This window comes from Misgurnus anguillicaudatus, chromosome 5 (assembly GCF_027580225.2).
Source record: "Misgurnus anguillicaudatus chromosome 5, ASM2758022v2, whole genome shotgun sequence".
NCBI lineage: Eukaryota > Metazoa > Chordata > Actinopteri > Cypriniformes > Cobitidae > Misgurnus > Misgurnus anguillicaudatus.
This window is the reverse complement of record NC_073341.2, coordinates 10402109-10413062: the sequence shown is the minus strand read 5'-3', so window position 1 is coordinate 10413062 and position 10954 is coordinate 10402109. Positions and strand designations below refer to the sequence as shown.

Sequence of the window (10954 nt, the reverse complement as noted above, 5' to 3'; positions counted from 1 at the left end):
TGGTGTCCCCAGAGTACATGTGAAGTTTTAGTTCAAAATACCATCTAGATAATTTATTATAGCATGTTAAAATTGACACTTTAGTCAGCAAAAATTTGCTGCATGTTTTTGGGTGTGTCCTTTAAAATGCAAATGAGTTGATCTCTGCACTAAATGGCAGTGCTGTGGTTGGATAGTGCAGATTAAGGGGCGGTATTATCCCCTTCAGACATCACAAGGGGAGCCAAAAACTAATTTACTGGGTTGATTTTTTTCAGTTTTAAGTTACTAGGTTGATTGAAGCACTGGAGACCCAATTATAGCACTTAAACATGGAAAAAGTCAGATTTTCATGATATGTCTCCTTTAAAGTCAGATAAATTTTTTCTCAGTTTGTGACACCACAGAAAAATGTCATATTAACCACCCAAATCTTGAAAAAACAAACTTCAGGATTGTCGGATTCTCTGCTCTCAAACGGTGGGGGCGTGTCCACTGTCTGTGCTAAAACCACGCCCACTCCCAAAAATACGAAAATAAGTGAAAGCAGGTATTTAAATAACCTAAAAAAAACAAATAAAATAGATTTTTAAATTTGTCAAATAAATTAGGATAAAAATATTTGATTATACTTATAGAAAGCAACTTTAACATATTTGATATGCATGTATTTTACCAGATTGTTCTGCTTTAAGTGTTTTGAGAATATATCAACCTATTAAAAAAAACAGCATTTTCCCATTTAGTTAAATGGCTGTCACCACTGAAAGCAATATTCACAGGAGGGGTAAAAAAATTATTTTGTTGTCCCACCGGTGCATTTCAAGGTAAAAAAACTGCAGTAAAAATGTTGCTTTCCATATGACGACCCTGGCACTTAAAAAAACACCTGATGTAAAATTGTACTATTGTCCAAAATGAAGCACATAATTTTTTGCTACATTTTTTTACATTTTAGATTTAAGTGCACACAATTTTCTTAAACGTGCACTGAAAAAAATTATTCATTCAATTTACTCAATTTTTTTTTATTTTATTTGACTTTACTAATCTTTTTTGTTTAAATGTAGCTTAAATAAATTGATTGCAACCACTTACCTTAAAAAAATTGAGTAAATTGAATTGAGTCCGAAGTTAATTGTGCAAAAACATATTATAAAAAACAATAACGAAACCCAACGTCACAGGGGTCAAGGCAAATCTTAAAAAAAAATGTACGAATGTGGTCGTACAAATTAATGCGAATTAGCCCCCTTGTTAAATACGTACAAATTGCCATGAGATAGTGTTGAAAATACTAACAGGAATATTGTATGTGTTGGTAGAGCAGAGGTTAAGGACTCAGGCCACCACAACTAAGCTTTATCTTTTTAACTCTAAAAAGTTAACAAAAAATCTGAGCATTACAATAATTTATTCATCGTGTCCTTGAGCAACCAACTTAAAATCAGGTTGTTACACGCCAACCGTTATGCAAGATACTTTGTGTTACAGGGCTTTATGAATAGTTTCAGGATACTTATCATTATTAGAGATGTGGAATGGGCACTAGAGAAAGAAATACTGCCCCACTGTTTCCGGTCTATAATAACAGGAAATAATGAGAACTACAATGTACCAAAAACAAAAACTTGTTTAATCTTAGCTGCCTGCTATATTCATGATGAAACCAGTTAATCTACACAGTAAAAAGTGAAAACTTTAATTACTTCAATTGGTAACACCTAAAAAAGTGAAAAGTTTTTCAACTTAAATATTTCACCCACTCAAAAAAATAATTCATTGGATCAACTCAATTAAATTGTGGGCGGGATTTTTTGTCAAAACTACACTTAAGTGTAGTTGCCTCAACTCAATTTAATGTAGTCTAAATAACTCAATTTAGTGTAGTTTGTATAATTCAACTTATTGTAGTGTAGTCTGAATAAGTAAATTCAGCTATTTTATATAAAACGTTTTTATATCATACTAATTAGCATGAGCACATGTTAGCATGCTAATAATAATAACATATGATACATTGGATGAGCATGTGAGACTGATCTCCAAACAGTCATTAGCACAGCTAGAATTCATTGAGAGAACTACGTCACATCCACAACTTAACCACAAGCGCCACTCTTCTGCATGATGGTTACCAAACAATTTGAAAAAAGAACACAAACTCTTCTAAAACAATAAGATAAACGAACATTAAACACTATTAAGGCTTTCTTTTTACCTAAAAATGCATAAAATAACACTTAATTAAAAAAATACTCTCCAAACACAGTTGCATGCAAAGCATGGTGGGAAATACAGATCCACGGCCCAGTTAGTAATAGCAACAAAAATCATTCATGTTGTCCCAACATAAAATGATTAAGTGGACTAAACATGATAAAATTAGGATAAAAAAACACTATTCTTAACTCAAAGTAATTGAGTCAACGCAATTCAATAAAGAAATCAATAAATTAAAGTACATATTCATTTTGTGTTAGACTTATTTAATATATATATAGTTATTTCTTTTAATGAGGTATTTAAATTAATTGAACACAATTTTAATGTGTCATTTTTAAGAAGGGCTTGAATCATTTTTTTGAGTGCCTAAAGTGAAACGTACGTATTAAACAAACTTTTTACTTGGATTACACAAGTTAATCTATAGACAAGTTGGGGAGGTACGATCTGGCATCTCAAATTCATCTAACCATGTGTTTGGACTGTGGGAGGAAACTGGATGCAAAGACCTCCCAAACCCATCTGAGGCTAAAACCTAGGACCTTTTTGCTTTGAGGCAACTGTGCCACCCCAAGGATAATGTGTAATGTGACCTACAAATGTTCATTTAAATGCCACTTTTATACAAGCGAAAACACTTAATATAAAGCACTGCACTTTCATTGAGCAATCCATACAGTCACAAAAATGACATGAGGGGGAATAAATGTTTTATTCTTTTTAATAATCTTGCAGGTATACAATCATACTGTCTGTTATTATTTGTAGGTGCAATACTGTCAACATCTGCTTTGTCATTTGACAACAATATTTGATATTCCTTACCTACAGAATTTTATACATACTGGCGTGTCGCATTAAACCAAGAAAACAACTTTCCAAAAACCATTCAAATTCATCTTTAATGAACAAGGATTTCAGACAACTAAACCAGCGATAAACAAAGCACTGTCAGGAAACAAATACAAAAGCGATCACATGGACGGTAACCTTTTGAAAGGTCCTAATATGTATAATTTACAAGTGACAGCTTTTGTACTTTAACCTCTGAGAGGGAATATTCACATTTTTATTTCATTTTCCCATGTACCAAAGAAATAAATATTTATCATCAGCTGCAATAATAGACTATACTATTTGCCAAAACTCCAAGTACAGTACTTGAAAACACCTGAACACTTTGAAACATAATAGGCTAGTCGTACCTTACAAAAACCTATACAGAGCTGCTGTGCAACAATGAAGCGCTACACAAATGAAACTGAATTTAAGACTTTCATTTCGGTCTGTTACATACTGGCCACCGTGGGACTTTCTTTGGCCTGACGCATTCCATAAAGCCATTTGATCACTCGTGCATTTCTTTCTATAACAGAAATACCATAACCCGTAGGTTCATCTTTTGCTGCGTCTTCCTCCTCATCATCTTCACCCTCGGCCGTACGCTCGGATGCCGGGGCGCTTGCGCTGCGAAGGCGGGAAACAGACACGATGTCGGAACCGGGTCTCGCTAGCTCCTTTAAATCAGAGGGGTCGAGCCCACAATAATTAAAGAATCGTTCAAGCTCCGCCCCTGCCCTTGAAAAGCAGTCGCTGACATCCGATTTCGACCGTGTCAGTGAAGGACGCTTTCTGGAGCTTGTGGAGGAGCGATGGGTGATGGCTGGAGACGGTGGCGACTGGAAGTCATTTTTGGCTAGGAATGACGATACTGGGGACGGAATATTTGTGGTGGGAGACGAGCACGCTGCCGGTTCAGTGTTTGGTTGAACGGGGACAGGCGGAGAATCAAATGGGCTCGATGGGGAAGTTGGTGAGATCTGGGCAGGACTGTTTGGTGGTTTAATAGGTCCTCGGGAGGCATTTGTAATGTTTTGTAGCCGTTTGAAAGCAACCGGGTGCTGATTTTGCTGTCTGTATGGCCTGAGCAAGCGCAGAAGTTGCATGGGGACCTGCGGTGTAGTGGGTTGCAACAGCGGTCGGCCTTGCAGCTGCGGTCTTCCGGTCATTCTCATTTGGGGTAACTGCGGCCTGACGTCGACTCTTCGTACGGCCACGCTGGGACATCCGTTAGCACTTGCAGTCTCTCCCATGGCTTTTACTTGACTTGACGAGGTTGACGCGACAGACGGTTCTTCAGTCGCTCTCACAGATGGGGAGAGCTGTTTGCACGGATCAGCATCCTCTTGGACTTTCCCATTGATGTTGGGTTGCGTAGACTCAACGGTGGCGGTTGTATCACCAACATCATCGATCAGTTTGCAGAGATGTTTCAGGTCAAGGGGTGGAGTCTCAGATTTAGGCGGTCGTGCAGGGATCTTCCTCGTTGGTTGTTGAGGACCTGGTCCACTCTGGCTGTTGTTAGAAGGACAAGTGACGGGTTGCTGCTTCGTCAAAGCCACCTGTTGGCTCTTGACATACTTGACCTTGTCCGCTTCCAAACGTTCTACCGCACTGGGTTTGCGTGTCCCTGGAGATGCTTTGACTGGACAACGGATCTCTGGGTTGCGACTCGGAGTGCCCGGAGTTTCAGCAAGCCTTATTACTCGCCGTGGAGATGGTTGCAGAGCGTCAATTGACATCCTTGGAAACAAACAACTTGAACTGTTTGCTCCTTTCTTGCTTCTTTTACTCTCAAAATCGTTCACTCAGTATTTGTCGGTATCCTTCCTCAGTAACTCATTTATGCATCCGAGATCGGATTCATCTGGGGGAACAAAAATAGCAGTCACAAAAAGATAATACCAAATTTTGGCTAAACATCATATTCACGTACACTGTGGTCGCAAATATCTGGTCTTTTAATTATCCCTAGAATGTCAAAAGTGTGTAAAGGTGGTAAATCCTTTTCCTACTTAGGGCCGATTCACACCGGCTGCGTGGCGTGTGCGTCTCAGCTGCATGGCGTGTCCGTTTTTATTTAGGCTCCCATGTTAGCAGGTTTGACAGTTCACACCGCCTGCATGACACGCACGAAAATGCGTGCATGCTAGGAATAGGACCGACTCCTATTTTTCACGCCACACGCAAGCGTCTTGGAAGCGTTTCCAGGCAAAACATATGTCACCTATAGCAACAGCAGCGCGTCAGCGCCGCTTCAGGCACGCTTCTGGTATGTACAGGCACAAAAAACGTGACGCAGCCGCCACGCAACTGACACGCAACAGATACGCCACGCAGCCGGTGTGAATCGGCCCTTAGCCCCTAAGCTCTTGAATGATTTGCCAACTGATGTCCGTGAATTAGACATAGTCGATCACTTTAAATCTAAATTTAAGACTTTTCTCTTTAACACAGCATTTCACATAATTTGTCTAGTAAATGTACTTATCTCGCAATAACTAACCTGTACGGAACTGAGCAGATATTAAACCACAACACTGTATGACACTTGCATTACATGTGAACGGCCCCTACGCTAATCCCCGTCTCATCCTCAAACAGACCCAGTTCCGGCTGCCGTGAAGTTAACACATCACTGATCTACTGACCGTCCTTCAACGTGATGCCCAGCAGATGCCCAACCCAACGACCACCGGCAGAACCTGTTTAATCTCCTTATCCGTTATATATATGTATCCCAAGGGTTTTTTCCTCCTAGGCTTAAAAATTGGGAGTTTTTTTCTCCTAGGGGGTTTTTCAACCCCGGGGGGTCAACCGACATTGGCTTAACTTATGCACCCTCTTCTACACGTTACATTATTAATACGCTCGCTTGTAAAGTTTATTCCTAGCCGCTGTATGTTGCTACTTATGTTGTTTTTCTATGTTTTCCCCTGTTTCTATTAATGTAAAGCTGCTTTGAAACAAGTACCAATTGTGTAAAAGGCTATATAAATAAAATTGAATAGGAAGTATGAGTCACATTTAAATGCACACTTTAAAACATGCATCTTATAAAACTGTTAGTTCGACAACGAAGGCATTGTAAAACACCCAAATTAACCATACATTGACCACATTACTAAACCTTCTGGGTCTAGCTAGGACAAATGTGTCTTCCTAACTAGCCACGGGGGTGGTTTCCTGGACAGGGATTATTTTAAACCAGGACTTGGCCTTAGTTTAATTATGAAATATAACTAGTTTTAACAAACATTCCTTAATAAAAAACATTACTTGTGTGCATTTTAAGTGGTTTTCAGTTTGGACAGCTCTTACATTTTATTTTATTTTATTATTTTAGTCCAAGATGTGTTATTTTAAACACATTCGTTTTGAGGTCTAAGGTCTCGTAACTGAAAACAATTTGCACGGACGCATCTTAAAATTTGTCAGTGTCATTGTTTTGTCTTAAAATGCACACCAGTATTGTTTTTTGTAAGGTATATTTGTAAAAATCTAATTAAATACCCTAATATAACAAAGGCCTAGTCCTGTCTTAATCTAAACCCTCTCCAGGAAACCACTTTTCTGTGTGTTTAAGTGTGTGTGTGTGTGTGGGGTGGGGGGGGGGTGTTTTCGGCATTACAGGAGCTACTATCTATTATTGATGTCAAAGGAATAGTTTCTGAATGAGAATTTTTTTTCAAAAATGAAATTTCTGTCATCATTTACTCCTCGTGTTGTTCTGAAGCTGTATGAACTTTATTTTCTGATAAACACAAGAGAAGATATTTGAATAAATGATAGCACACAACTGATTGTATGGCTTCCATAGTAGGAAAACAAATATTATGGAAGTCAATAGTTACAATCAGCTTTGTGCTTACCATCATTTATTAAAATTTCTTCTTTTGTGTTCATCAAAATAAATAAAGTCATGAACTATCTCTTTAATATGTGTGGTAAACAATGCCTGCAGAAACAAAGCATGCCACATAAAAACTGTATATTTCTCTTTGTCATGACCTTGCAGCATTTGCATTCAAATAAATGACACTGCTTGGTGGAAGTAGCATTATTTTCAATATCGTTATACTTTTTTCCCCTCCTATTTCATTAAACTTTACCAGGTATATACAATAATATTTTATAAAAAAGGCAACAAGCCCAATAAAGCAGTGCTTTAAAAGTGATTTTAGAAATAAGGGTTTTAACGCCCCTTCAGTTTTAACGCCCATTAGCAGTTCTACAATCACTGTAAACGGTCCGAAAAACTTTCAAGAAATGGACCCTAGCTGTCACTGGGATGGTACTCTTTCAAAAACTACACATTTGTACCTAAAAAGTTCATATTACTACCTTCAATAATTACCCTCTTGGTAAAAAAGATACAAATTAGGAGCTTTTTAAAGGGTAGCCCCCCAGTGACAGCATGGGACAGTTTTTTGGACAATTTTTTCTGACAGCTTTATTAGCAAAGAACAAGAATGAGCTCTGCAAGTTATTAATGAACGTTTCAGGATGAGTTGTAAGCATCATTAGGATCCATTAGCAAAGACTAAAAGGACACAGTTGTATTGATAAATGTGACCCTGGACCACAAAACCAGTCATAAGTCTTACGGGTATATGTAGCAATAGCCAAAAATAAATCAGGGTCAAAAATATCACTTTTTTAAGCCATAAATCATTAGGATATTAAGTAAAGAAAGATCATGTTTCATGAAGATACTTTGTATATTTTCTACCATAAATAATATATCAAAACTTTATTTATCATTAGTAGGGTGATTCTCACGAAACCATTGAAACACCACGGCACTAATGATTTTAGCTTTAAAATGTGTAATTTAGTAACATTAAAAAGCATCAGAATTAAGACAATACTGTGTTCTACCTTGCACAATGTGTGATTTCAACATAAGAATTTATAATTTTTATCTCATTTTCTGCTGAAATTCTCATTACCGCAATGTGTCCGGCTGTGTTTGAACATGCGTTATGTTGTAATTTAATCAAATTAACACAAAAATATTAAGAAAAAAAATAAATGGATGTTTTGCTAGACTACTTTAGATGACAGAAAAATATTTACTGAATATTCATGTATAATAATAATGAAGAAAAATTAGGAAAATGATGTGTCCATGCCTGATGTTCTCATCCTCCGCAACACTTTTTGAGAACAGTTTAAGCACACATACAGAATTTTAATAAAGTTTGATTTTGAGTGACCAAGCAAATGGACCAGTTACTTCAAGATGGCTACCAGGTAAGATCATATTTCTTTACAGTAAATTTGAAATATTGTCTTGTCAGAATGCTTACACGACATTTTGATTATCATTACCGCAACAGATGCTTATTAAATGTTAATTTAATTAATAGAAGCATAATACTTTGATTTTAAATGCATGTGCAGAATCTCCAAATTATGTTCTTTCAGGTTTGTCATGTCATTTTGAAAATATGTCAATGTTGATGTTTTCTGACTGTTGCGGTAATGAGATTTTTTTAGGACTAATTTTTTAAAATATGTTACAAATGATAAGTAAAAGTTTTTAAATTAATGTTCCCATTTACTCCAGACTTTGTTTTTCAAAGTCTGGTGGGAAAAAAAGTAAATTTAAGCAATTTTTACATTTTCATGCTTGACATTTTTAAAACCAAGTTTTCGTGAGAATCACCCAGTAATGTGTTGTATGGACTTTATTTGAACTTTAAAAGGCACATTTTTTTCAATATTTAGATTTTTTTTGCACCCTCAGATTCCAGATTTTCTAATTGTATATCTAAACCAAATATTGTCCCATCCTAACAATAGAAAGCTTATTTATACAGCTTTCAGATGATGTATAATCATCTCAATTAAACAAAAAAGACCCTTGTGACTGCTTTTGTGGCCAGGGTCACAAATGCAAGAATCATTTATCATTTAGTCTCAAATGATGCTTGATACAACATGAAGCTCAGTAAAATCACAACGAGATCTTTTTTAATGCTGCTATTAAGATACATTGTCTACTTAGCAAACAACACTTAACATGTCTGCTTATAAGTCATTGGTTAACTCAAAGGTCATTTATTGCACTAGACAGCATATATAAAGTAGTTGCATTTATATCCAGACCGCAGACACATCAGCTGAATGTTTATCATTCCATTATAGTCACTCCGCCTGAGGTTAAAGTGCACTGGGCTCTCCCCCTCTCTAATGTCTTTCACAATCTATCCATTATTCTGTACTTTTAGTTTCTCTGTAATACATCTACCTCCTTCACACACTAATAATAATAATATATTTCCTTCACACACACACACACAACAATGAGGGTAGATTTCAGGGTAAGTATTGTAGCATAAATAAGAAATCAGTCCCTTAAGGCAGGAAAAGATAAGGTAAACAAGAATTACTGTAAGAGGAGATTTCACAAACAGATTCCGAGGACAAGATTCAGCACGTCTATACGTTATCCAGAAAAACGTCTCAAATAAAAAAGTTACAGGGAATCAAAGATGAGTTTATACATTACACGTATGTTACTGGACTATCCTAGGTGTGATATTAATCAGTCACATTTTTTAAAAGGTTTTAACACTGACACACATTCACAGATCTACTATACACACACAATAACACATACCTGGAACTGATTTTAGGAAGTGAACTGCACCGGCGTTTTCTTTAAAATGTAGATATATCTCCACTGCTCGGTTTAGAAAGATGAGCCCGAGTAGGCAACTTGTGAAAGACAATAAAGAGACAGATGGTACATGTGTTTGTTAAGAAGAAAGTAAAACTCACCAGACCAGTTTGAGTATCCCCTCAAACACACCTCCCGCCCTTTATTTTCTTCCTGTCCAATCAGAAACTCAGTTACAAACCAGGAAGTCCCATATTTGAGTCACCTGATAACTGAAGAAAGAAGAAGAACTTTGCCTTCAGGATGTAGTCCTGTCTGTTATCGCTCTTTGTGTACACTTCCTTTTAAAAGTTTTGAAAAACGTACTTATTTTTTCACACAATTTATGATCATTGTAAACTCGTCAAATGTAACTACAGGAGATAATGTTGTGAATAAAATCAAAACTTGTATTTTGGCATCTTCAAAGTCACCTTTTGTCCCTCACACAGGGATTTTTAAACTATATGGAAAATTCCACATCTATTATGGGTGTGTATTATTATCTACTTTTCTTCATTATATAATAAAAGTCATGCATTTCACAAATCTTTCATTTATAAACCAAATCAAAATAGTTGCTTAAAAGGATAGTTTACCCAAAAATAAAGAATTGTCATTATTTACTCAAGTTCAATGTGTTACAAACCTTTATTATTTTTGTTTTGTTCTGCACACGCACGCACGCACGCACGCACGCACGCACGCACGCACGCACGCACGCACACACACACACACACACACACACACACACACACACACACACACACACACACACACACACACAATTTTGAGCAATGTTTGTAACCAAACCATTTTGAGCACCATTGACTTTCATAGTATTTTTCGAATGGGGATCCTTTTTCCTGCTTGATTACAAACAATTTTCTCTGTGTTTAACATAACAAAGAAATGTATACAGGTTTGTAAAAACAAGAGAAAGTGAGTAAACGATGACAATATTTTCATTTTTGGGTGAACTATCCATTTCAAGTATTTAAGTACAGCCTTGTTTCACAAATAGGGTTTAAACTTAGTCCCAGACTAAAATACAAGCTGTCTTAACTGAAAATCACTTGTCATGACATGTCTTAAAATATATCAGTGCCATTGTTTTGGCTCAGGATGCACATCAGTAATCCCTTACGAAAATTAACCATAGTTAACAACAACAACAACAACAACAACAACAACAACAACAAAAAAACGGTTATTGTAGTAAAACCATGGTAACCACAAAAT

General features: G+C 36.6%; 1 protein-coding gene across 2 annotated transcripts; it reads right to left on the bottom strand.

Moving 5' to 3' along the window:
* Positions 1–2908: 2908 nt before the first annotated feature.
* On the bottom strand, positions 2909–9957 carry fam110a (family with sequence similarity 110 member A). 2 transcript variants are annotated; one of them, XM_055168908.2, is made up of 2 exons: positions 9835–9957; positions 2909–4912 (listed from the first exon to the last, which is right to left on the bottom strand). In XM_055168908.2, the coding sequence occupies exon 2, from the start codon at positions 4785–4787 to the stop codon at positions 3495–3497; it is 1293 nt and encodes a 430-aa protein (XP_055024883.2). In that variant the 5' UTR covers positions 4788–4912; positions 9835–9957; the 3' UTR covers positions 2909–3494. The 2 variants fall into 2 exon arrangements, with proteins under 2 accessions (XP_055024883.2, XP_055024882.2); XM_055168907.2 differs by having other exon boundaries at positions 9674–9852.
* Between the last annotated feature and the right edge of the window lie 997 nt (positions 9958–10954).